The sequence below is a fragment of the Mirounga angustirostris genome, unplaced genomic scaffold (genome assembly GCF_029215605.1).
Source record: "Mirounga angustirostris isolate CCGP_5_RB_7025 unplaced genomic scaffold, mMirAng1.0.hap1 SCAF_1, whole genome shotgun sequence".
Taxonomy (NCBI): Eukaryota; Metazoa; Chordata; class Mammalia; order Carnivora; family Phocidae; genus Mirounga; species Mirounga angustirostris.
In genome coordinates this window covers 202,943,504-202,968,289 of record NW_026991709.1, presented here as the reverse complement: position 1 = coordinate 202,968,289, position 24,786 = coordinate 202,943,504, and the positions used below count along the sequence as shown (strand labels likewise).

The 24,786-nt window shown below is 54.1% G+C and overlaps 3 protein-coding genes across 7 annotated transcripts in view; 2 read left to right on the top strand and 1 right to left on the bottom strand.

Moving 5' to 3' along the window:
• The window catches only part of RAB3A (RAB3A, member RAS oncogene family), a 31,715-nt gene extending 9,238 nt beyond the window's left edge, over positions 1–22,477 (bottom strand). The window contains exons 1-5 of one of the 2 annotated variants that reach the window (XM_045862715.3): positions 21,863–22,474; positions 20,471–20,698; positions 19,273–19,391; positions 18,614–18,738; positions 17,333–17,741 (exon numbers count right to left, since the gene is read on the bottom strand). In XM_045862715.3, the coding sequence (XP_045718671.1) occupies positions 17,551–17,741; positions 18,614–18,738; positions 19,273–19,391; positions 20,471–20,698 (663 nt within the window). In that variant the 5' untranslated portion in view covers positions 21,863–22,474 and the 3' untranslated portion in view covers positions 17,333–17,550. Of the gene's footprint in view, positions 1–17,332; positions 17,742–18,613; positions 18,739–19,272; positions 19,392–20,470; positions 20,699–21,862 lie in introns of those variants that run through there. The other variant, XM_064597927.1, reaches the window with a different exon arrangement.
• Positions 1,207–4,841, top strand: IFI30 (IFI30 lysosomal thiol reductase). 2 transcript variants are annotated; one of them, XM_064597918.1, is made up of 7 exons: positions 1,207–1,414; positions 2,613–2,783; positions 2,865–2,939; positions 3,193–3,285; positions 3,981–4,240; positions 4,417–4,470; positions 4,562–4,841. In XM_064597918.1, exons 1-6 carry the CDS (start codon positions 1,289–1,291, stop codon positions 4,424–4,426), a joined length of 735 nt encoding a protein of 244 aa, XP_064453988.1. In that variant the 5' UTR covers positions 1,207–1,288; the 3' UTR covers positions 4,427–4,470; positions 4,562–4,841. The 2 variants fall into 2 exon arrangements, with proteins under 2 accessions (XP_064453988.1, XP_045719799.1); XM_045863843.3 differs by having other exon boundaries at positions 1,221–1,414; positions 4,088–4,240.
• MPV17L2 (MPV17 mitochondrial inner membrane protein like 2) lies at positions 13,192–16,835 on the top strand. Of its 3 annotated transcripts, none has more exons than XM_064597898.1 (4): positions 13,192–13,970; positions 14,624–14,779; positions 15,625–15,794; positions 15,890–16,835. In XM_064597898.1, the coding sequence occupies exons 1-4, from the start codon at positions 13,568–13,570 to the stop codon at positions 16,073–16,075; spliced, it is 915 nt and encodes a 304-aa protein (XP_064453968.1). In that variant the 5' UTR covers positions 13,192–13,567; the 3' UTR covers positions 16,076–16,835. The 3 variants fall into 3 exon arrangements, with proteins under 3 accessions (XP_064453968.1, XP_064453963.1, XP_045718673.2); XM_064597893.1 differs by having other exon boundaries at positions 13,201–13,970; positions 14,609–14,779; XM_045862717.3 differs by having other exon boundaries at positions 13,206–13,970; positions 14,609–14,779; positions 15,718–15,794.
• Positions 22,478–24,786: the final 2,309 nt, after the last annotated feature.

Genomic DNA, 24,786 nt, shown 5'->3' with positions numbered 1-24,786 from the left:
GGCCAACACTTTTCCAGCGGTGCCCCCCACCCCCACCCCAGCCTGGGGCAACTCTCCCTCTGGCTCTGAGCCCTCCCTGTGGCTTTATTCCCCAAACTTCGCTCTTTTTTTTTTTTTAGATTTTGTTTATTTGAGAGAGAGAGCACATGAGAGGGGGGAGGGCCAGAGGGAGAAGCAGGCTCCCTGCCGAGCAGGGAGCCCGATGCGGGACTCCAGGATCACGACCTGAGCCGAAAGCAGTCGCTTAACCGACTGAGCCACCCAGGCGCCCCCCCAAACTTCACTCTTATCCCCATTTGACAGAAAGGGAAGCTGAGGGTCCATCGCCTGAGGTGCCCAGTACGATCCAGAGGCAAACCGGGTCCAGGTGACTCCAGCAGGTTTGCGCCCCACACCCCCAACCCCCCCAGCCTACCCCCTGTACACAGTATAGGCTTCAGGTAATGACTGCCCCAACCCGGGGCTTCTCTCCTCCCGCGGGAGTTCCCTGCGGGCCTGCTTGCCCACCCCCACGCCCACCCCCACCCCCTCCAGCTTTGGATGCTGGAAAGGAGGAGCCAGCTTTCTTTATGCCCCCCACCCCCGCCCCCGAGGGCTGCGAGGACCAAGAAGCGCCAGGACCGGCGCTGGCTTCTGCTTCTCGCTCAGCGGTGGCGCCGCCTGAGTCAGCCCCGCGCGACCACGCTTGGTGGGACTGCAGCGTCGGGGCTGGGGAGCCTGAGACGAGGAGGGGGCGCCAGGGGCAGGTGGCGGGAGGGGGCCCACTCTCCGGCAGGGGATCAGCCGCCGTAAGAGGGCAGGGTTGCGAGGCGAGGTGCCCACGCTAGGAACGGGGGGGGGGGGGGGGGCCCTGGTTCACCCCGGCCGCCCCCAGGGCGGTCCGCGGGGCGGGCGCGGCGAGACCCTCCCGTCTCTCTCTGCGTCCCTGTCTCCGTGTCTCTGAAGCCGCCACCTAATCTCGGCTCGCGGCGCTCTGGCCCCAGCCTCACATGACCGGGCGGCCCTGCTGGCCCGGAGGGGTCGGAGCGGGGGGCGCGGGGGGCGCGGGGGAGGGCGGCGCCGCGGCCTCGTGACTTCGGGCCCGGCACCTGGCGGGAGTGAGGATGCGGGCCAGGTTGGAAGGGGGCCCAGGCAGGCCAGCCGACCCCGAGGGACGCCCGACCCAGCCCCCAGGGGCGTGGGCCCCCGGGAGGCGGGTCCGGCCGGGGGGGGGGCTGGGCCACCGCCGGGTTAAAGGCGGCTCCTTGCCTGGCCGCTGCTCCAGCCTCCGCTCCCTCGCTCCGCTGTGATGGCCTCGTCGCCACTCCTTCCGTTCCTGCCTTTCCTGCTGCTGCTGCTGCTGCCGCCGGAGGTCCCCGCGGCGGCGCGGGCGTCCCCGCTGGAAACCCTCCCCGAGGGGGCGGCCGCCTGCGAGGTAGGGACGGCAACGCGGCGGGTATGGGGACAGCGGGCCCGGGCGCCCGGGCAGCGGGGTGCTGCGGGAGCGGCGGCTCCTCCCCTCTCCCCAGATTTTGCCGGGAAAGAGCGGGGTTCGGGGCGGGGGGACGCTGCCCCGGGTCGGCACCGAAAACCCCCCGGCGCTGTGGCCCCAATCCGAGTCGTTTCACTTCCCCATCTCGCGTCTGACACTCAGCTGTCCCCCACCCCGTCCCCGCCCGCCCCGCCCGAGGGTGCGCTGAGCTCCTACAGTGTTCATCTGGGGCGGGAAGGAGTTTCCTTTCGGGGTGCAGGGGAAGCCCAGAGAAGTGGGCCCGTGGCACCGACCCTCCGGGTGCTGCTTCCCGAGTGCCTTTCGGCCAGGGAAGAGCTCGCGTGTTTGTGGTGCGGGGCAAGCGCATGGCCCGGAGGCTGAGCCACTTGCTTTCGCCTGCACCGGCGCTGGCTGCCTGCCGCCCGGCAGCTGAAACCGGAAGTCAGCACATATTAGGCGCCGCCTCAGCAGTAGGGCTTCGGAGGGGGTTCACCTGGGCCCCTTGAGAGGAAGAATAAATAAGGGGTCAGCCCAAGTGTAGGGCCTCGCTCAGCTCAGGGCCAAGGCTCTGGGGATGAAGTGGCAACAAATGAGCATGCATTAGTCTCCTGTGGTATGCATCTCCGAGAAGGCAGGATGGAGAGCAGTGACCAGAAATGTGCATGCGTTGAGTCCTTACTGCATACATTTCCCCTGGGCGAGGGGTTTCACCTCAACTGAAGGAAAGCAAGAGCTGTTCATAAATTAAGTGCCTACTGTTTGCAAGTCTTTGTCACATCCATCTTGCGGAAAAACAGATTGAGGGGCGCCTGGGTGGCCCAGTCGTTAGGCGTCTGCCTTCGGCTCAGGTCATGATCCCAGGGTCCTGCTCTGGGGGAGGCCTGCTTCACCCTCTCCCACTCCCCCTGCTTGTGTTCCCTCTCTCGCTGTGTCTCTCCCTGTCAAATAAATAAATAAAATCTTAAAAAAACAAAACAAAACTGAGATTGAGGAAGATTGAGGGATGCAGTAAAGCCTGAGAGTCAGGATTTTACCTGGCACCGTCTGAAAGGAGTGCAAGATGGAGCACCTACTGTTTGTAGCTGCAAGAGAACCAAGCAGGGCGATGCTCCCTTCACACCCCTTCCTCCCTCTCGCACAGGCTGGGGACCTGTGCCCCAGGAAGTCACAAGCCCCGCCTGTCAACGTGAGCGTCTACTACGAGACGCTGTGCCCCGGCTGCCGGGCCTTCCTGGTCCGAGAACTCTTCCCGACCTGGCTGATGGTCCTAGAGATCCTCAATGTCACACTGGTGCCCTATGGAAATGCCCAGGTATGCTGGTCCTGGGGAAACCGAGGCACTAGGCCAGGGAAGGGGGCACCTGGTGCCAGCACTCACCTAGCTGCCTTTCAGGAACAAAATGTCAGCAGCAGGTGGGAGTTCACATGCCAGCACGGTGAGCAGGAATGCAAGCTGAACAAGGTGGAGGTGAGCAGCCCCCAAGGTACCTGAGTGGTGGGAGCACAGAGGTGGGGGGGGGAGGGAGACTGCCCATCGTAAGGAAGGCAAAAAGCCAGGCTCAGAAGGGATTGGAAGCAGCTCCATCCTCTGCCTGTGTGCCTTTGTAATCACATCTCCGTTCACCGCTTCATTAGGTGAACACCCGTGATCACTCGCAGAGTGGCCTAGGGCTGCTCTGGGCCCGCTTCATGCCCTTGCCTGTCCACCCCCTATCCCACAGGCCTGCCTGTGGGACCAGCTAGAGAAGAACTTGGCCATCCTGACCATTGTCTGCATGGAGGAAATGGATGACATGGAGAAAAATCTGAAACCGGTGAGCAACACCCCTCACTTGGCCCCAGGTTGGGAGACCCTGGCCTTCCCTGTTCCCAGACAGACCCAGGTTCAGGTCCTGGCCTGACCACCACTCTCTGTGTAGCCCCAGAAAAATGGCCTTCCCTCTGGACGCCTCAAATCTCTGAAGGAAGGGAACAGAGATCTTTGGGGGAGCATGGGTAGATCAAGGAGGGCTTCCTGGAGGAGGTGCCTCTGAGCTGGTCTTGGATGGACAGAAATGTTCAGGGACACAGATGATGATCCTCCTCTGGGATATAGGGATGACAGGACAGGCCCACCTACTTCTCTGGAGGATTATGAAAAACACCTCCCAGTGGAGTGACTCATTGACACCAGTAGTTGATTCATTCATCAAACATCTGGACCACCCGAAAGGCTCACCCTGGGACACCCCCAGCCCTGCAGAGTCATAGTGGGGCCAGAGGAGGGCAGAGGAAGAAGGAGCACTCGGAAGATTCTGGGGAAGGAAGGGGAAGGGTGTTCCTGGTAGAGGGAACAGCACATACGGAAGCTCTGAGGGAAATGAGATACCGTAAGGGGTCCGGGGCTGCAGGTCTGGTCTTCTGAGACTCAGGAGCAGCCTGAGCCCCTGCCTTGTGGGTCTCCACTCAGGTAAGTGTTAAGCACATGCTGTTTATGCTGTGCACCCAAATGTCTCCTGTTGCCAGGAAGGTACAAGCTTGGCCCTGCGGGTACTGGAGGAGGAACCATTGGGGAGATAACACAGAGGAAGCTGAGGCAATGCTCCCGCTCAACCAGCAACCCTTGTCCACCCTCAGTGCCTGCAGATCTATGCACCAGATGTGTCCCCGGACACCATCATGGCGTGTGCAATGGGGGACCGTGGCATGCAGCTCTTGCACGTCAATGCCCAGCTTACAGATGCCCTGCAGCCACCCCACGAGTATGTGCCCTGGGTCGTCGTCAATGGGGTAAGAACTTTTCTAGCCCTCGGTATGGCCACGCGCCAGCACCAGGATGACGGATGTGCCCTCTGGTCTGGGAGGCAGGGGCCAGACTTGGGGCCATTTGCAGCCCCTTCTGGGTCGGACACGGGTTGGTGGGGGGGCAAGTGGGACTGGATGACTTCCTGTCTTGCTTCGTGCAGAAACCCCTGAAAGATCCGAGTCAGCTCCTGAGCCTCGTCTGCCACTTGTACCAGGCAAGCTGGAAGGGGACCGGAGGGATCCGCTGGGGGCGCGGGTGGGCAGCGGCTTCTTTCGGGACCCCCAGCTCACGGCCGTCTCCTCCAGGGTGAGAAGCCAGACGTCTGCCAACCCGTGGCCAGCTCCCAGAGGAAAGTCTCCTTCAAGTGACAGCTGGTGCCCGAGAAGGAGCTACTGGAGGAAGAGCAAGAGGGCACCTGTCCCTGTCTTTCCTGATCCCTGACTCTCAGCAGCTGCTTGCCATCATCCAGATAACTTCTGCACATTCCATGAAAGCCCAGACTCAGAATCCGGCCCCCAGATCAAGCATCTCGCCCCACTGAGAATGGTGCTACATTGAATGAGTTTAATAAACACTTCTTCTGGATTTTGTGATCCCTTTGATAAGTTAGCAAGTCCCCCTGGACCGACACGCTGCTGGGACCCCCCTGAGAAGTCCCCTTTCTAGGAGAGGCAGAGTCAGAGAGACACTCTTCGCCCCATGGGGAGCAGACACGGGCCAGAGGGAGGCACCAGGGCTGGAGGAGCCCAGAGAGGAAGTGAAGGCTCTGCTTAGGGAATAGGAGCATTGGGGCTGGGGTTTTGAAGGGTGACTAGGAGTTCATGAGGCAGAAGACGTATTCAGTAATTCAACAAACAGCCGTAACTACTCCCTTTTGCAGACGCCACACTGGGTGATAGGAGTTGGGCAGATATGGGCCAGAGGGAGGCATACCTCATGAATACATGGGAAATACCCACTAGAACTGAGTAAAACTCCCCAAAGTGGCCCAAGCCACCACTTTATCTTTTTTAAGATTTTTTATTTTATTTTATTTTTAGATTTTATTTGGGAGTGAGTGAGAGAGAGAGAGTGCGTGCATGCAAGCAGTGGGGAGGGGCAGAGGAAGAAGCAGACTCCCCACTGAGCACGGAGCCCAATGCGGGGCTCGATCCCAGGACCCCGGGATCATGACCTGAGCCTAAGGCAGACGCTTAACGACTGAGCCACACAGGTGCCCCTTTATTCTTAAGTAATCTCCACACTCAACGTGGGGCTCGAACTCACAGCCTGGAGATCAAGAGTCACATGCTCCACCGACTGACCCAGCCAGGCGCCCCCTAAACCACCACTTTATTTTTTTATTTTTTATTTTATTAAAGATTTTATTTATTTATTTGACAGAGAGAGAGATAGCGAGAACAGGAACATAAGCAGGGGGAGTGGGAGAGGGAGAAGCAGGCTTCCTGCCAAGCAGGAAGCACGATGTGGGACTCGATCCCAGGACTCTGGGATCATGACCTGAGCCGAAGGCAGACGCTTAACAACTGAGCCACCCAGGCGCCCTGAGCCACCACTATTTTTTTTTTTTTAAGATTTTATTTATTTGACAGAGAGAGAGACAGCGAGAGAGGGACCACAAGCAGGGGGAGTGGGAAAGGGAGAAGCAGGCTTCCTGCAGAGCAGGGAGCCCGATGCAGGGCTTGATCCCAGGACCCTGGGACCATGACCTGAGCCGAAGGCCGACGCCTAACGACTGAGCCACCCAGGTGCCCCTAAGCCACCACTTTAAATACCATCCTTAGCTAAAGACAAAAGAAAGAGGGGGTGTTCCCAGCTTTATTGAGATATAATTGAGAAATTTGTATATATTCAAGATCTACAATGTGATGATTGGGTATGTGTATATATCCTGAAACAATTACCACCATCGAGTTAACACCTCTATCACTTCACATAGTTACCTTTTTGTGTGTGTGATGAGAACACTTCAGAGCTCCTGGCTCAGCAACTTTCAAGTACACAATATGGTACCGTTACCTAGAGTCACCATGCTGTGCGTTCGAGCCTCAGAAAGTACTCATCTTATAATAAAAGTCTGTACCCTTTGACCAACCCATTTTCCCCATTCCCCCGGCCCCTGGCAGCCAATGTTCTTCTGTTTCTATGGGTTTGTCTTTTTAGATTCCACACGGAAGTGAGATCACGCAGTATTTGTCTTTCTCTGCCTGGCTTATTCCACTTAGCATAATGCCCTCCAGGTTCCTCTGTGTTGTCATGATTAGCTGGATTTCCTTCCTTTTCTTAATGGCTGAATAATATTTGAGTTGACCATTTTGTTCAAAGTAATCTCAAAGGAAGACCTTCCTTGGCAGGGCTCACTGGATATGCCCTGATTATTTACACAAAGGCAGCAGGCATTCAGTTTGCTTTGCTGGGAGTTTCCTTAAGGAATCTCAAGTTTGGACTCTTAAAAACCTCTAACATCTGTTAACTCCTGGCAAGAAACTTCACCACGCCACTGGGTTTCATTTGCAGTATCTACTCCTTCTGGAAAATTGCTCTACTCTGGACATCCCTAAAGTAGCACAAGAATCTTAGTTGACCAGGACCAACCTATAAGACTGACCCTGCCAGCCAGGTACAAGCCAGTTTTCCTGTGAGGATTTTGCAAGCATTGGCTCCCAAAAGCCAAACTTAGTTTCTGGAAATTGGCTGGTCAAATCACGTATATAGGTGTTTCGGGTTCTGGAGGAACCTAATTCTAACTCCTCCGCCACCCCCAGCACCTTGAGAGGGGACTTGATTTTGTAACTTGATTCCAAAGAGTAGAGAAAGGGAAAAAGAGTAACTTGACAGTGGAGACACCTGGTTGGTATCACCTTAACCGTGTGATCTGGGTTAGCATGACTCATGTTAAACCATGTACATATCACATGCCCTGATATGATGCAATCAAGATACTCCATCTCAGGGCGCCTGGGTGGCTAGGTTGGTGGGAGGCTCAGCTTGCTTCTCCCTCTGCCTGCTGCTCCCCCTGCTCATGTGCGTGCTCTCTCTCTCTCTTTCAAATAAATAAATAAATCTTTTTTTTTAAAGATTTTATTTATTTATTTGACAGAGAGACACAGCAAGAGAGGGAACACAAGCAGGGGGAGTGGGAGAGGGAGAAGCAGGCTTCCCGAGGAGCAGGGAACCCGATGCAGGGCTCGATCCCAGGACCCTGGGATCATGACCTGAGCCAAAGGCAGACGCTTAACTACTGAGCCACCCAGGCACCCCATAAATAAAATCTTTAAAAAAAAAAAAGACACTCCGTCTCTGTGGGACTTTCCTCAAAGACCCCGAACTCCAGTCTAACCATGAGAAAACATCACCCCAAACCAGATTGAGGGACATTCTATAAGATATCTTACCAGTACTCCTCAAAAGTGCCAAGGTCACAAACAGCAAGGGACAAATGGAGAAAGTGTCACTGACCACAGGAAACTAACTTAGTGGGATCCTGGCCAAATGAACATTTTAAGGAATAACTGGAATTATGACTAACGGTACTATTCTTGCCTCAAATCAGCCAAGGCACCTCTAGGAATCTGACAAATAGAAATATATTGCAGACAGTGAGAGCATTAACCAATCTCCCTTTAGATGGACTGATTAGGATAATTATGCCTGCAAAATAACGTAATATCATACTCACATTCTATCATATCGACAAGATCTACCTGCACTGGAGGAGGGCATACAGATGCACACCTGAGGCGGAAATCTTGGGGCCATCTTAGAATCCTGCCTCTCTCAGGGCACCTGGGTGGCTCAGCCGTTAAGTGTCTGCCTTTGGCTCAGGTCATGATCCCAGGGTTCTGGGATCGAGCCCTGCATGGGGCTCCCTGCTCCGTGGAAGCCTGCTTCTCCCTCCCCCACTCCCCCTGCTTGTGTTCCCTCTCTTGCTGTTTCTCTGTCAAATAAATTTAAAAAATAAATAAAATGTAAAAAAAAGAAAAAGTTCACTTGTAAATTTTTATCCCATTTACATGTATTTAACTTACTCCTTTTTAACAATTATGTTTAGATGACTTACGAACATTTCATGAGTCACGAGACAGCTAGCCATCATCTTAAGTTATTTTTCTTGTTGACAAATCAGGCAAGTATCAAAAATTACAGACGTAGAGAACCTAAAAAGTTAAACATACAACTCTCTCCTTTTTTTTTTTTTACTGTCATGCTTGATATACATTAAACAATTCACTTTTATTCTAGGTTTTGTTCTTAGGGTTGAATTTATAGTTTTATAATCTTAAACACAGAGATAATGAGTGTGTTTGACTAATCTTAATTTATGTAAGCACTTTTTAAACAGGTCAATTAAATAGAGCTCTTGACAATTACTTTTTAGCAATATCTCTGGAGGTAGAAAAATATTACATAAACATAGAGACACATACAATCAGAGATCTTATAGATCTTATTTTTAAATTTTAGGCCATGAGACAGGTGCAAGAATACAAAACTCACATGTTTAAAAAAATATTTTAAAAAAATATAGTTGAGGGGTGCCTGGCTGGCTCAGTTGGAAGACCATGTGACTCTTGATCCCGGGGTTATGAGTTCAGGCCCCATGTTGGGTGTAAAGATTACTTAAAAATTAAAAAAAAAAAATTTTTTTTTTAATCTTTAAAAAAAATAGTAGAGGGGGCACCTGGGTGGCTCAGTCAGTGGCGCATGGGACTCGATCTCTGGGTCATGAGTTCAGGCCCCACATTGGACATTGAGCTTACATTAAAAAAAAAATTAAATTAGGGGCACCTGGCTGGCTCAGTTGGTAAAGCATGCAACTCTCGCTCTCTGGGTTGTTAAGTTGGAGTCCCACATTGGGTAAAAAGATTACTTAAAAGTAAAAAAATAAAAAGCCTTAAAAATTTTTTTAAATAAATTTTATTTATTTATTTATTTATTTATTTATTTATTTATTTATTTATTTATTTATTTATTTATCTGACAGAGAGCGACACAGCCAGAGAGGGAACACAAGCAGGGGGAGTGGGAGTGGGAGAAGCAGGCTCCCCACTGAGCAGGGAGCCTGATGTGGGGCTTGATCCCAGGACCCTGGGACCATGACCTGAGCGGAAGGCAGACGCTTAACGAATAAGCCACCCAGGCGCCCCCAATTTTTTTTTTAAGATTTTATTTATTTATTTGAGAGAGAGAATGAGAGCGAGAGAGCATGAGAGGGCAGAGGGTCAGAGGGAGAAGCAGACTCCCCGCTGAGCAGGGAGCCCGATGCGGGACTCGATCCCGGGACTCCAGGATCATGACCTGAGCCGAAGGCAGTCACTTAACCAACTGAGCCACTCAGGCGCCCAGGCGCCCCAAATTTTAAAAATTAAAAAAATAGTTTAATCCAAACTGTATTTCTGGCAGATGGAAAAAGTTACTAATATTTGCAAAGAAGACTTTTAAGAGATTTCACATGCTAATTTGTTCCCAAATAGTCCTCTGAGTAGGTAGTTCCATTTTAGCTTCGGAAATAATTCCTGTCAGCCTGGGAATATTAGCCTTCAATTAGGCCAATTTCTGTCCATAGAGTTCCTTTAAGAATAATAATAATAAAAAAAAAGTCCTGGGGCACCTGGGTGCTCAGTTGGTTAAGCATCTGCCTTCAGCTTAGATCATGATCCCAGGGTCCTGGGATCGAGCCCCACATCTGGCTCCCTGCTCAGCTGGGAATCTGCTTCTCCCTCTGCCCCTCCCCCCTGTTCATGCTCTCTCCCTCTCAGTCTTTCTCTCAAAAAAATAAATAAAATCTTAAAAAAAAAAAAGATTTTAAAAAGTCCTTTCAAATATCTTATCAGGTTTCAGCTCAGACAAACTAAAATTTTCTGGCACTACTGAATTCTTTTTTTTTTTTTTTAAACCAAAAGTATACCTATTCCAAGTGATCTAGCACCCAAACCCAAACCAAAGCCTTTTATGATCTAACCAGGGACACAAGAGATGCCCCCAAGAGGGTACAAAAGATGCACTCTTCCCAAGATCCAGAGCCATTCCCAAAGACAGACAAAAGACAGACAGACAGCTCTCTCTGGAGAGCTGGCAATGACCCTAGCCACAAATAGGAGTACAACTCCCATTTCTGTCTGGTCATCAACATATTCTCAGGGCTCCTAACCTGATGTCTGGTCTCTTGCAGCATGCAGAAAGCCAAGCCAAGCTTTCAGCACACAAAAGGAGACAGACAGAAAGGAACAGCTGTCCCTGGAGGGAGGGATCAACAAGTGGGTATCCAAAACCAAATTTACAAGAGTCACAAAGGATCCAAAGAACTAATCCTTACAAATGCTTTTCTCTTGCCAATCAGAACCCAGAGGGAACGGACAAAGAAATTTTTACCATCCTCTCCCAAAGGACAGAGATCCAGAAAGCAAACGAGGTAAAAATTCTTACCTTACCTGCTGGCTTCGTCGGCCCCAGGACCTCTCAGTGGCAGATCCCAGAGCCAACAGAACCCCAGCCAATGTGATCCCATCCTCATTACCAAACCATAGGGGCCCTTATAAGAAAAAGGGAGACCCAAGAAGTAATTAGGCCTCAGTGTTTACTTACTAGGTTCAACAGAGGGAGACAATGATGGAAAAGCAACTAAAGGATATGCAGAGACTATAGGAAGATAAATTATTTTAACAAGGTCTGTTTGTCCGGATCCCCTCAGCCTCAACTCCCCCTCTCTGGTGATAATGGTGTTTCTTCCTCCTGGTACAGGGAGGGCACCTTCCACTTGGGAATTTTCTCTCCTGCTCTTAGGAAGAGAAAAGCAGCTCAGTATGTCCTTTATGCATCTTGCTATCTTTTAAAAGAATCAATCTGCGGGGGGTGCCTGGGTGGCTCAGTTGGTTAAGCGACTGCCTTCGGCTCAGGTCATGATCCTGGAGTCCCGGGATCGAGTCCCACATGGAGTCCCACATCGGGCTCCCTGCTCGGCAGGGGGGTCTGCTTCTCCTTCTGACCCTCTTCCCTCTCGTGCTCTCTGTCTCTCATTCTCTCTCTCTCAAATAAATAAATAAAATCTTTAAAAAAAAAAAATCAATCTGCCAGAGCGGCATATTTTGGGGTGGCATATCCTGACCTCTTTCAACAGAAACACTAAATATCACAGGTCCAGACAGCAAAGGTTCTTCTTCCTGATGGACACCTTTTTTTTTAAGATTTTATTTATCCATTTGTGAGAGAGAGAGGGAATGAGCGTGCACAAGCAGGGGGAGCGGCAGGCAAAGGGAGAAGCAGGCTCATGCGGGACTCGATCCCAGGATCCCAGGTAGACACTTAGCCGACTGAGCCACCCAGACACCTTTAGGATTTTATTTTTAAGTAATCTCCACACCCAATGTGGGGCTCGAACTCAAAACCCTAAGATCAAGAGTCACCAGCTCCACGGACTGAGCTGGGCAGTGTCCCAATAACTCTTTCGTTGTAAAGGAGCATCGTTAAATAGTTTCATTGTTGCAGACCATACTGTCTTTGTTGCAACTACTCATTGTAGTGAGAGGAAACAATACAGAAACAAATGGGCATGGCTCTGTTCCAATATAGCTTTATTTATGGATTCAGAAATTTGATTTTTGAATAATTTTCATGTCATAGGATATTATTGATTTTTTTCCCCAACCTTTTGTCAACTGAGAAAAGGAGGCAAAACTGAAAAGGAACAAATGTTTCATTCGGGGTCTCAGAATTACAATTTGGGAGCACAGATTCCAGAGTAACCAGAAAAGTGTCTCCTTCATGGAGGGAAAGGGTTTTTATGAGAAAGAAGGAAGGGGTAATTACCTGCTTTAGATAAAGAAGAAAGAAACCCTACTAATTTGGTGCTGACTGAGGTAAGAAAGACATTAGGATTCGAAGCTGATGGCCAAGAAAGAATTCTTGAGACATCTTTGGTGTAAAAATGTGGTTTTATTAAAGCACAGGGACAGGACCCCGCGGGCAGAAAGAGTTGCACTGGGGTCATGAGGAGTGGCTGATTATATACTTTGAAGTTGGGAGGGGGTTAGGGAGAGTGTAAATCTTTAAGGAATTTTGGAAGCAAGGTTTCCAGGACCTTGAGGGGGCTAGCTGTTGTTGGGAAAAGGCCATTTATTACCGTCTAGTAAAACTTTAGTCATGAGACCCTTCTGATGTATGTCAGTGGGCCATATGCTTGGGGGTTGATTGCCAACATGTCTCGTAGGGGATAGAGATAAAGGAAGTTTCCGAAGGAATTTTTACGTTAAAGTAGACTTACAGGATCCTGGCGGTCGGGCTAAGATTGCCTTTTGCCCTTAGCAATGATAATACCATCAAGGCAGCAGCTGAGTCCCTAGAGGAATGTCACTCTGCCTGTTTCAAGGACTTGTCTGTGGGCTGTAGGTAGTAAGGAAATTAAATTTTTCTTTTGCCTTTTGTTTCCCACATCACTGACCAGTTGAGTCACTTCTGATTATTGTAATTTTACTGGTGCTATCAAATGAAACTGTCCCGGGTATTTATTAACTTTACTTTCTCCATATGATCTGAATGCCAATTGCTCTGTTGAAATTTTATGAGCTACTGCTTGTAAAACTATTGCTGCTTCTGGCCCAGTTCAAGAGTTCATCCGTTGGAAAGGAAAATAGGGCTTCAAAACGGATTCTTTCACGTCCAGAAATTTTATACTATTTCACACATTTTTACTTCTTGAGCCTCACAAGAACAGCAACGGGATTTGGACCACAGGCCGCAGTTTGCGACACCCTGGTTCCTTGTAAGTAACGCATACGTTTCCATGGAAACTCCTATTTTTCCCCTACAGGAACACAGGAAGTAAAGTATAGGGATATAGCTGTTTGCAGAGCTGCCTGTGAAATAAATTAATGCACGTAACGTGCCCAGAACAGTGCCTAACGTTTTAACTATTACTATTCTGGAACTGAGGTCAGATACCCAGCTCCAGTCAAGGTCAATGGCTGGGCCAGGGTTCTACCGGGCCGAGGGCGCAGCCGAACTGCATGCACCCTGCCCCGACTTCCGTGAGTGTTTGCGGGACGAGACTTCCGCCGCAAGAGCCGCCGACGTCGGGGCTCGGATCCCTTCTCAAGAATTCCGAGAGAATCGGAGAATCTGCAAAGCAACTAGGCGACCGAGCAAGATTGGCCACCTCGGCACGGGAGGCGGGACAACCGGCGCGAGTCGCCCGCCTAAGGCTAGTCTGCGATTGGTCAGTGCAGTATTGGGCGGGTTGTTAGAGAGCAGCGACGCTTGTCCATAGGCCGGCGCAGAAAGGGGCGGGGAAACGAGGGTGGCAGTGCCGCTGCGCGATGCGTAGAGACGCTTATTTGCGATTGGTCCGTAAAGTGCGGAGGGCAGCGTTTGGCTTCGCTCAGCGATTGGCCCGGGGATGGGATGCCGGCCTTTTATTGGTTACTACGTCCGGAGCCCGGGACTGGGGCGGGCGCGCAGACCGCGAAGACCGCGTGCGATTGGCCGGCACCGGGACGGCATCCCCGGCGCCGGGTCCTGAGTTGCGGTGGGCTATGGCTCCTGGCGGCTGGCGCTGGCTGCGCGGCCTGCGGGCCGTGGGGCAGCCCCTGTTCCAAGGCCGTGCGCTGCTCGTCACCAACACGCTGGGCTGTGGTGTTCTCATGGCGGTCGGGGACGGCGTGCGCCAATCCTGGGAGGTCCGCACCCGGCCTGGCCAGAAGTTCGATCCCCGGCGCTCAGGTGAGGGGGCCGGCGCTGCTGGCCCTTGACCCCGGGAGACTTTTGACCCCAACCTCAGAATCGGAGACCTGTGGCCTCAATTCCCGGCGGGACCCTTGACGTTGGCGTGCATCCAGGACCCTCATAGCCCACGCTCGGGTCTCCGTCCCCTCTCCCCGCGCCGGGGTCTCAGGCCTCTCCCCAACCTAGGTCTCCATCTCCTCCTACTTCCTGGTCCCTGTCTCCTCCCGGGCCCAGTTTCCGTCCACTCCCGCCCACCCCCTCGTCCGCTTCCCTTATTCCGTCCCTGAGACCAAGCGCTGAGCACTGGAAACTGCACCAAGGATAGTCAAGGGCTCAGCGTCTGGACCCAGCCAGCCTGGGATTGTGCCCTGGCCCTGCACTTTCCAGCCTGTTGTGCCCGTTTCCTCCTCCGGAAAGCTGAGCAATGGTAGAACCCGCTCACGGGGTGGTGAAGGGGATGAGGAGAGAATACGGGAGAGGAGCCACTGGGACGGTGCCTGGCAGTGGGGCTTGTAATGGGAGAACATACAGGTGGGCTCTGGGAGGGCTTCAGGTTTACCAGGGAGGGAGGGTAACCAGGGACGGAATGGACTGGGGGGCTTGCTGGTCCCCCCTGACTCTTGAACTGCTCTCAGCGAGCATGTTTGCAGTGGGCTGCAGTATGGGTCCCTTCCTGCATTACTGGTACCTCTGGCTGGACCACCTGCTCCCAGCGTCTGGCCTCCCTGGCCTCCCAAACGTCCTCAGGAAGGTCCTCGTCGACCAGCTGGTGGCCTCTCCCATGCTAGGCGTCTGGTACTTCTTGGGTAAGGAGCCTTGTGAGCTTGGGCTTTGTCCTTCCCTGTGTTAGGAGGGGCAGAGCCCGTTTTGTGTTAAGAGGGATGCTGACGTGCATTTCTGATGGGCCTCTTCTGTGTGTGGCTCTGGACTGGGTGCTGGGTCACATTGTTGCCAGGACAGACCCACTGGGGGCAGGTATGAATGGCAGAATCAGACAATGGTGCTTAGTGTAGGAGGGATGAAGCAGTCTCAGGTGGGGCTGCCCTAGGCAGTGGTTGGGAGGGCCATCCAGAGGAGAGGACACTCAGCTGAGACTTGAAGAAGGAGCCAGCAGGCATGAAGAACTGCCCATGCAAAGGCCCTGAGGCTGAAGGAAGAGTTGCTGAGGCTGGGGTTGATGGGGTACAATCATCCAGCCCTTGGCTCTGGGAAGAGTGTCACTCCGGCCCCCCCCCCCAGCCTCAGTTTCCTCCTTTTTGAAAGAAAGGAAATAAAACAGCCTCAGCCTCAGGAAGGGTGCATCTTCATCCTTTGCGGTGCCTGTTTGTCTGTCTGTTTTTAGAGAGGGAGGTGGGAAGGGCAGAGGGAGAGAGAGAGAGAGAGAGAATCCTAAGCAGGCTCCACGCCCAGTTCGGAGCCGAACTCGGGCGCAATCCCAGGAGCCTGAAATCATGACCTGAACTGAAACCAGGGGTTGGTCACTTAACCTACTAAACCACCCAGGTGCCTCTAAGGGGGAGTACGTGTTTATTTATGACCTCTCCCTCACTGGAACCAATTTGTTCTGCTTTCTTTCTCTACACCAGCCACTCTGCTGTGTGTGGCCCTTCCCACCACAAGGAACTTTTAAACTTCTTGGTCTGTCTGCCAGGGACACCACTGTTCCTCAGGGTTCCTGCCCCATCTCCTCCATCACCAGGACTCCCCAGCCTCAGACACTCTAATTTGTTGGTCTCCTTCCCAGGCCTTGGCTGCCTGGAGGGCCAATCCCTGGATGAGAGCTGCCAGGAGCTGCGGGACAAGTTCTGGGAATTCTACAAGGTGGGCCACGCCCACCCCTTCGCTCCCTGCCCCGCCCTTCGCAGCCTCCGCCCTGCAAGGCCCCGCCCCTCACCACACTCCGCCCCTCCCCGCAGGCCGACTGGTGCGTTTGGCCAGCTGCCCAGCTGGTGAACTTCCTCTTCGTGCCCCCCCAGTTCCGAGTCACCTACATCAATGGCCTGACGCTGGGCTGGGACACGTACCTCTCCTACCTGAAGTACCGGGTGAGCTCGGTGGGCGGACCAGACACCCAGGGGGCTCCTCAGGGGCCACACGTGTGAACCCCAAATGGCGGTGCAGCTGCGTTCTAGGGTGAGGTCCTCCTGGGCCTGTGATAATCTGCAAACCATAGCAGGTGGGCTGGGTGAAGACCCAGCCCCCTATCTGCTGTTTGATGTGACCTCGGCCAGGACCTGCTGCGTCTGCCCCGCAGGACTGAGTCCAGCCAGAAGACAGGTGGGTGAGGACTCTCGCTTGGTGAAGAGGAATCCAGAGGGGTGAACGGGGTGTGTGACCAGACTCCTCTTGCACGGACAGATCCTGGGCCCGTCCACCCCTAGGCTGCGTGGCCCTGGGCACTGTGCAGACTGAGCTGCCCAGCCCTCCTGACTGGATGCCAGACAGAGCAGGACTGACTCTGAGCAGGCCAGGCCTGGTCCTGGCCCCTCCCCTACCCCTAGGCATCTGGCTGGGCTGCCCCCTCCAAGCCTAGGGTAAGACCTCAGTTTCCCCATCTGGAACACAACCATGAAGATGGTCACCCAGGAGCCCTTCTCACTGCAGGCTCTCCGTGAACCAGTGACAGATGTTCCTATCCGCAGCACTGGGCCCCGGCCAGCCCGTCCCAAGCCCCAACCCCTCAACACTATTATGGGCTGGGCCCTGGGCCCAAGGTGGGGACACAGCCCATCCCCTTGGAGCAGGGCCCAGCTTGGAGTTAGCCCCCAGAATCTGGAGCCTTGGGCAGGGCCAGGTGGCTTCCAGTCTCACACTCAGGTCACAGACTGTGGAAATTCTATTAAATTCTCTGGTCATTGAAAATCCTGTGGATGACCAAGGCCACCCTGGCAGGCTGGCACTCATGGGGACACGGTGTCATCCATTCACTTTATTGGGTGTGTGTAGTGTTGTCATGACATCTCCTGGGGATCTGGGGGGAACATTTGACACTCATGACTTCAGAACAGGTCTGGTGTTGGGGGGGGTCCCAGGGTGGCGAGTACCCACAGCAGCCCTCACCTCCAAATAAGGGTAAAACTTTTGGGGTGAGGAGCCAGGCGGGCCATTACCTGGCTCTGATCCACCCCATGGTCCATGCTGAGACCCCCACAGTGGCCTTGGCCCACCGTGTCACAGCCGAGAGGCTGGCAGACCCGACTACCTCCCATCACCCAATCAGCCTGCCCTGGGGGGGGGGGGTCATCGGGCCCCCTCTGCAAAACCGGTAACTGTTGTTGGGGGTGAATTTTAAAAAAGGTGGGGTCTTGAGAGGAGGGTGAGCAGTGAGTTCACAGGGCCACGACACGCCACGGCAGAGTGGGGACAGGGCTGTATGTACAGGGCGGGACATGGGGTGGGTGGGGAGCCTGAGCCCCTGGGGGACATCTCCAATAAATAAATAAATAACTACGATAATAAATAAGGGTGAGGGGCTAAGTTGGGGGCGGGGGGGGGTCTCACGCCTTGGGCCAGTGGGGGCTGGATCGGGCCCAGGGGGTGGGCAGGGGTGGGGCCAGGATGGGGCCAGGAGCAGCTCTCAGCAGGCGCAGTCCTGATGTGGAGGCGCCTGCTGGTCCGTGAGCTGCGGGCCCTGCTTGGCGCCCGTGACCGCAGGGTCGGCCGTGTCCAGGGACTCAGACATCTTCTCGCAGATGACATCTACCAGGCGCTCAAAGGTCTGCTTGACATTGATGTTGTCCTTGGCGCTTGCCTCAAAGAACTCAAAGCCTGTGAGTGGGGAAGGGAGGGGTGAGGGCCCTGGTCCCCCCGCACCCCCCCAGAGATGCTTCTCTGAGGGCAGGGAACATCTGGAGATTCCCGCTGCCAACCACTTGTGAGAGGTGCCAAGTCCTGCAAGGAAGCAGGTCAGCCCTGTTTCCTGTACTCCTTCCTTCGCCCTAAAACTGTCCCCTTCTCGTCTCCAGGCCCCTGGCAAGACCTATTTCCCTGCTCCCGCCATCCACCCTAACCTGTGCACTGGCCCCTGGCAGCATCTGACACTCCATCCACCTGTGCCCTCCCTTGCTTACACACCCTCTGGCTCCCAGTCGCCCTTGCAGGAGTCCCAGATCTTCGGCATATGACTCAGGCCCTGCGTGATCAGCCACGTTTCCCCCAAATGACCCTCAAGTTCCAGCCATACCACATGATTTGCCAAAACTCCCAGGATCTTCCCCGCCTCCGGCCTTTGTCTAAAGTTGTTTCCTCTGCCTGAGAGACCACCCTTTGCTCGAGCACCAGATCCAGCGCCTTCCTCCAGGTCTTACCTACACCAGGCAAACCCCCCCCTCCGCCATGCATTCCCCCAGCCCGGGTCTCCCTCTACCCCACAAAATGAGGCCTCTTGGGCCCAGCAACCCAACACAAGGCTAGCAGTGAGGGTGTCAGAGTGAATCAGTAACTTACTGCACAACGAACTCCTATGTATCCATCAAGACCCAGCTCCTGGCTCCAGGCCATTTGGAGAAAGTGAATTGTCTGGATTCAAATCCAGGCCCTGTCCTGGCTTTGCTGGGAGGTCTTGGGTGTGTCCCCTCCCTTTTCAGGGCCTCAGCATCCCTTTCGTAGCCTGTAGGTGGGCAGCCCCACTAGGCACTCACCAAGGTGGTCAGCCAACTGCCGGCCACGCTCCGACGACACCACCCGTTCATCCTCCATGTCACACTTGTTCCCCACCAGCAGCACCTGGGCATTGTCCCATGAGTACGTCTTGATCTGGGTCGACCTGGGGGAGACAGTGATGGGTGGGTTAGGCCTGGGAGGATCCTAGCTCCGCTGACCTCTCGTCTCCCCATCCCTCAGCACCCTCTAGCACCCCACCTCCCCAGTATTGCTTGAACTTGGCAGGCTTGGGCCTTCCTCCTGGCCTCTGTCCTGCCATGAACACAGTCCCACGGCTCCCTGACCTTCGAAATCCCTTTCATGCAGTCTTGCCCACCCTTCCCAGATCCCTGTCCCCCAGACACAAGAACTTCTCCCTCCTCTGCCAATTCAGAAATTTCCCTAAAATGTACCGTTATTTTGGGCAGAAATGTAAATGTTTCTATCCTTTCATCCTATGCAAACTATCCTTATATTTTCTGCCCCCTCCTTTTTTTTTTTAACCTATACATTTACAATTTCATTTTTCTACCTGAAACGAAACCCTTTTTCCCCCTTAGTTTGAGCCAGTGCCACCACGTTTTAGTGATTACAGACCGAGAGCAGGTCTGAGAATCCAGCACCAAAGACCGTCTGGGAGGGGGTAGGGTGTGCTCACCAGTCCTGCACAGCGTTGAAGGACTCTTCGTTGGTAATGTCATACATGAGGATAAAGCCCATGGCACCCCGGTAGTAGGCTGTGGTGATGGTCCGGTACCGCTCTTGCCCTGCTGTGTCCTGGGGGGAAGAAAAGACGGGTCAGAGAGGCCCCACATGTGAGCTCCTCCGAGTGGAAACCAACTCCGGGATTGTCCAGTCCAGCCCCCCTGAGGACCGGAGAGAAGCAGGGAGCTGGCACAGTGGGTCAGGGAAAGCGGGCTGGCCACCTACATGGAGAACATGGTGCTCAACCATCCTCCGGAGGCAGGTACCTACAGAATCATTCCATCATTCACTCAACATACCTGGGCGCTGACCTGTGTGTGCCACCCTGGGGACACAGCTGTTAACAAAATGGACAAGAATTGCTGCCTCGTGGAACCAACTACGCAGTACAGGAAACAGACAATAAACACGCAAAAAAGGAAGAAAATGCATCCTATGTTGGAGGGTGAAAAAGACTGAAGGGAAAAATAAAGTTGGGCAAAGAAGGCTGGGCAGTGTGGGCGAGGGTATGGTTTTAGAAGCTGAAGGAAGTGAGGACGGAACCATGTGGGGATTAGGGGAAAGACAAAAGGCAAAGGCCCTGAAGTGGGTCTGCCTGAATCATCTGAGGAACAGTAAGGAGGCGGGGGTGGAAGGAGACAGACCAGGCAAGGTCTCTCAGGCCAGGGGACAGGTCAGGTAGGAGCCAGGGGAACGCCATGAGCAGAGGAGGGACAGCTGTGGCTTGGGATTTAACAGGTTCCTTCGGGCCTCCATGGGGTTAAGGGAGGTGGCCAGTAGACCCTGGGGAAGGTGTCTGCTCCTGTCCCAGAGAATGCAGTTGGGGGCCAAGATCCAGCTGAAACCTCATACAGACTCATGAAAGTACTTAAAGGGGGGAAAACTGAGGTACCAAGCCAAGTGATGCTCTTGATAACAGCAGGCAGAGAGGACCCAGTATTTGCTCCTTCCCCACTCCTGGGGAGCAGTGATGAGGCACCCACGGGAGAACAGGGCACTCTCTTCTGGGCCTCCAGCCCCTGATACACTGAAGGCACCTGATAAATGCCCAGGGTGTGAATGAACGAATCCAGACAGGAAAGTGGCAAAGCTGGGGCTGCTTTTCTGGGAAGGTAAACTGATAGAGACAGGAGCTCCGCAGCTGGACCCACCCAGATCTGCAGCTTGATCCTCTTGTCGTTGCGGTAGATGGTCTTGACCTTGAAGTCAATGCCCACAGTGCTGACGAAAGCAGGCGTGAAGGAATCGTCTGCATAGCGGAACAGGAAAGACGTCTTGCCCACACTGCTGTTGCCAATGATGAGGATCTTGAACATGTAGTCGAAGTTCTGGTCCGAGGACTCCTTCTGCCCATAGCGCGAGTCTGTGGCGGATGCCATCTGGGTGTGCAGGGTGTAGGTGAGCCTGAGGAGTCCCCTTCCGCCCCCAACTGCCCAAGCCCCAAGAACAGGGTGCAGAGAACTCCGGAGCCCCTGAGAGGGTCTAGTGTTTAGAGATGACCCTTAACTCGTCAGGAGCCCCAGTACTAACGGTGGGGCCCATGGCAAAGGGTGGGCCGTGACCTTGAAAGGCTGGAAGTGTCAAGGGAGGAGCTCAGAGAGATGGGGATGGGGACACCCCTGTAGCCCCCTCCAGCATGCCTTCACCCCAGATCGAGCTGTAATCCTAACCCCTAAGGCTGAGCGGGTAGGGGTGACTGCGGCCGGCCCCGCCCCCCATCAATCATTCATGTTCCTCAGATCGGAGGCGCGCGGGCGCAAGTGCACACGCGTGTACGTTCCCGCGAGGATGTGCGTCGCAGCACCCCCTTCCCCCAGACTCCGAAGCTGGAAGAGATCGGGCTGAGACAGCTGGTCATGTGATAGGGGCGGGGCGTGCACACGCTCACGTGCACGCAGTAGGGAACACACCCGTACACGCGTGTGCACACGAGAGTCAAATACATTCGGTGCACAGGAAAGAGACACAGACACTTGTCCGCACACCAACACGCATATACAAATGTGCAAACCCACCCGTGCGCGAAGCGCCCTCCACCCATGCAGGCGTGTACACGTCACCCACGCGGACACGCATTCCCTTGCACGTATGCACACGGCGTGCACGCACACGCACAGTCCATGCGTCTCCTTCCACCCGCGTGCGGCACGCACTCACCGGGGTCGGGACACCCACCGGGTCACACGAGCATAGCCCGGTACATAAGCAAAAGGGTATGCACACAGACCCGCTGGCACAGGCGGGCGCGCACACGCGTGTTCACACCACACGCACGCGCACGCACACAGCCTCCCGTGCGCACAGCTTCCCGCAAGGCACTCGCCTCCCTTCCCCCTCCGCCGCAGAGGCCAGGGGTGGGGGGTGGGGGTGAGCAGCGGGCAGGTAGGGGAAGCCAGGGCCCTACCCCTACAAGGGCTGTGACCGCCGCATCCTTCCCATTTAACCCGAGCCAACCTCGTCCCCTACTCTGGCAAGCCCATCAGTCAAATGAAGGTTATGTAGGTGTTCGGAGAGGCGGGGAATCAGGCCGCCCCGGAACTCACCTTGCCCTGCACCGATGCGGTGGCGACCCTAGCGGCTGCGACTTTTTGGCGGCGGTGGTGACGGGGCCCCCTGCGTTGATGTGGGGCTGCGCGACAGGGGCAGAGGCGGCGGCAGTAGCGGCTCAGGCCCCTGCAGTCCGCGGTGACGTCCTGCAAAGAGTGAGGCGGGGCCTCACATGCAGATACAGTCGTGACGCCATCCTGGGGCGGAGCGGCGCCTGGAGAAGCAGCCCACTGACGCACGCAGAGCCTGGAGGGGCGGGGCTCCCGCGTGGATTGACGCACGAATGGGGCGGAATCAATGTGCTCATCCAGTAGAGCGCGGGGGCGGTGCCTACCTGCTCCGCCTCCTGGCTGTGTCAGGGAGGCGGGACTGAGTGGTACCCTCTCACTGGCTTAAGCGCCCGAGCCGACGGACTGAGTAGCCAGTCAGAGATCATCACCTTTCTGCTCTTGTCCAATGGTGGCTCCCAAGTGGTTGCCGGGCTGAGAGGTTGAGGCCTTCGCTGAGCCTGGGTCTTTAGGGGGCGTTCTCTTTCCCCGCCCCCTCCCACCTTTGGTCTGAGACTTCCGCGGTCCCCGCCCTGTCTTGGGTGCCGCACTTCTTGTTAAAAACACTCCCAATTCCCAATCTCAGAAAAGAGGAACAAACATCTGAGAGACGCTCCATGCCCCCTAATTATGAGTTCAAAATAAGTACAAATGGGGGCGCCTGGGTGGCTCAGTCGTTAAGCGTCTGCCTTCGGCTCAGGTCATGATCCCGGGGTCCTGGGATTCAGCCCCGCATCGGGCTCAGTGGGGAACCTGCTTCTCCCTCTCCAGCTCCCCCTGCTTGTGCTCTCTCTGTCATATAAATAAATAAAAAATCTTAAAAAACAAACAAAAAACAAACAAACAAAAAAAAACCCCAAAATAAGTACAAATGGGGAAAAAAGCGAAAATAGGGGTCGAGAGACCCCTTCCAATTTCTGAGGTGTAAGATCTCCAAAGAGGACCGGGTTGGTAGATGTCCGATCCTGTTTCTGAGATGAAAAAGAAGAAGAAAAATAGGGATCAAGAGAACTAATTTCTCGAAAAGAAAGAAGGGGCTAATCGACACAAGAACCCCTCCTCTCCCTAAGCCCCACCTTCCGGAGGAAAATTCGAAGATAATGCTGAAGTGGGGCAGAGAAATGGCTTACCTCCTAAATCCCCCCAAACCTGCAGGAAACAACAACAACGCGAAGCAGGGAGAGTCTTAGCGAGGTTCAAAGACCTCGCTTGGGGCTTGGGAGACCGGCAGTCGGTGGCGCCCCAAACAGTAAAGATGGGGCTGGGAGATGCTTAATCCGACCCTGATTCCTGACTTAAATGACAGGCGACCCATTCCCTCCATCCTGGGGAAACAAGACTCAGTGGAGACTTTGGGGGCTGAGATGCTCAGTCGTTTACTTCCCCAAATCTTGAGGGGAAAATATCAGAATGGCGGAAGGGGGTTGGAGAAAGAGACCCTATCTTTGGATCCCTGCCCCTCAACTCCGGTCCCCAGAGAATCCTGATCTCCTTGCTTCCTCCCCAGGCGCGGGGCGGGGGTGTGTGTGGGGGGGTGGTGTTCGTCCTGTTTATAAAAAGCTCGCCAGCTGCGGAGGCGCCTAGAGACCAGAATAACTTAGCGTCTCGAGCCCGCCCTCCGCCGCCCACCTCGCCGCCCCCTGGAAGTGCGGACGTCCCTCGCTTTCCGCAAGCGTTTGGGAAATCTATTTTGATTAAGGGTGACATTTTTGTCCCTCTCCTCCACTCAGGACTATAAAAGTATTACGAACCTACTGCGGAGAATTGGAAAATTGAGAAAAACATAAAAAATAAATAAAAATAAATTCACCCCCAATCTCCCCCTACGGGGAGACCGGCAGTCGGTGGTGCCCCAAACACGGCTGGCCCAGGAACCGGCCCGCGCACCCCGGTGGAGGTGAGGACGTGTAAGGCTTCTCAGCTTCCTCACTTCCCAAACGCATGCTTCGCGCTTTGTACGTGGGTAGCACTCAGAAATACCTGTTTTGGGGGCACCTGGGTGGCTCAGTCAGTTAAGCGCCTGCCTTCAGCTTGGGTCATGGTCCCAGGGTCCCGGGATCGAGCCCCGCATCGGGCTCCCTGCTCGGCAGGAACCCTGCTTCTCCCTCTCCCACTCCCCCTGCTTGTGTTCCCTCTCTTGCTGTGTCTCTCTCTGTCAAATAAATAAATAAAATATTAAAAAAAAAAAAAAAAAGAACCTGTTTTGGGGGCACCTGGGTGGCTCAGTTGGTTAAGCGACTGCCTTGGGCTGGGGACATGATCCCAGGATCCTGGGATTGAGCCCTGCATCAGGCTCCCTGCTCGGCGGGAAGCCTGCTTCTCCCTCTGCCACTCCCCCTGCTTGTGTTCCCTCTCTCGCTGTGTCTCTCTGTCAAATAAATAAATAAAATCTTAAAAAAAAAAAAAAAAAAGAAAGAAATACCTGTTTTGTTCTCCCCCACCAAGGGGAAAAGGCCTACAACAATGCGCATCAGCTGCTGCACAGAGGGATTTGTATTTTAAAGTAAAAATAATGCAAGGCCTTTATTGTTCAGAATCAGCATTCCACTCCAGAATTAGGGATGGTTGGATGAGGAACTGCTGCGCAGCGCGGAACACCAGAGCTGATGAGGGAAAAGCCTTATACCCTTCCAAGTCCCACCCCACTCAGAGTAAAGCCCAGACTCCACCTCACAGCCCCAGGCCCCCTAGCCACTCACTTCCCACCAGCTACCTCCCCATCTCATCTTTCTCCTCCAATTAGATGCTCCCTTTGGTTCAGGTGCAATCCTCCCTCAGGGACTTTGCACCTGCTGTTCCCTCTGCCTGGAGCACTGTTCCCCAACCTCCTTCTAAACCTGGCTCACTCATCCCCTTCAGATCTCTGATGGACA

Excerpts from the sequence above, each read along its gene's own strand:
- MPV17L2 (XM_064597893.1), top strand. The coding sequence starts at position 13,568 with ATGCGTAGAGACGCTTATTTGCGATTGGTCCGTAAAGTGCGGAGGGCA. Across the intron at positions 14,780-15,624 it reads AGGCGTCTGGTACTTCTTGG|GGACACCACTGTTCCTCAGG; the intron begins GTAAGGAGCCTT and ends TCTGTCTGCCAG. Across the intron at positions 15,795-15,889 it reads AGTTCTGGGAATTCTACAAG|GCCGACTGGTGCGTTTGGCC; the intron begins GTGGGCCACGCC and ends CCCTCCCCGCAG.
- IFI30 (XM_064597918.1), top strand. The coding sequence starts at position 1,289 with ATGGCCTCGTCGCCACTCCTTCCGTTCCTGCCTTTCCTGCTGCTGCTG. Across the intron at positions 2,940-3,192 it reads GCAAGCTGAACAAGGTGGAG|GCCTGCCTGTGGGACCAGCT; the intron begins GTGAGCAGCCCC and ends CCTATCCCACAG. Across the intron at positions 3,286-3,980 it reads TGGAGAAAAATCTGAAACCG|GTACAAGCTTGGCCCTGCGG; the intron begins GTGAGCAACACC and ends GTTGCCAGGAAG.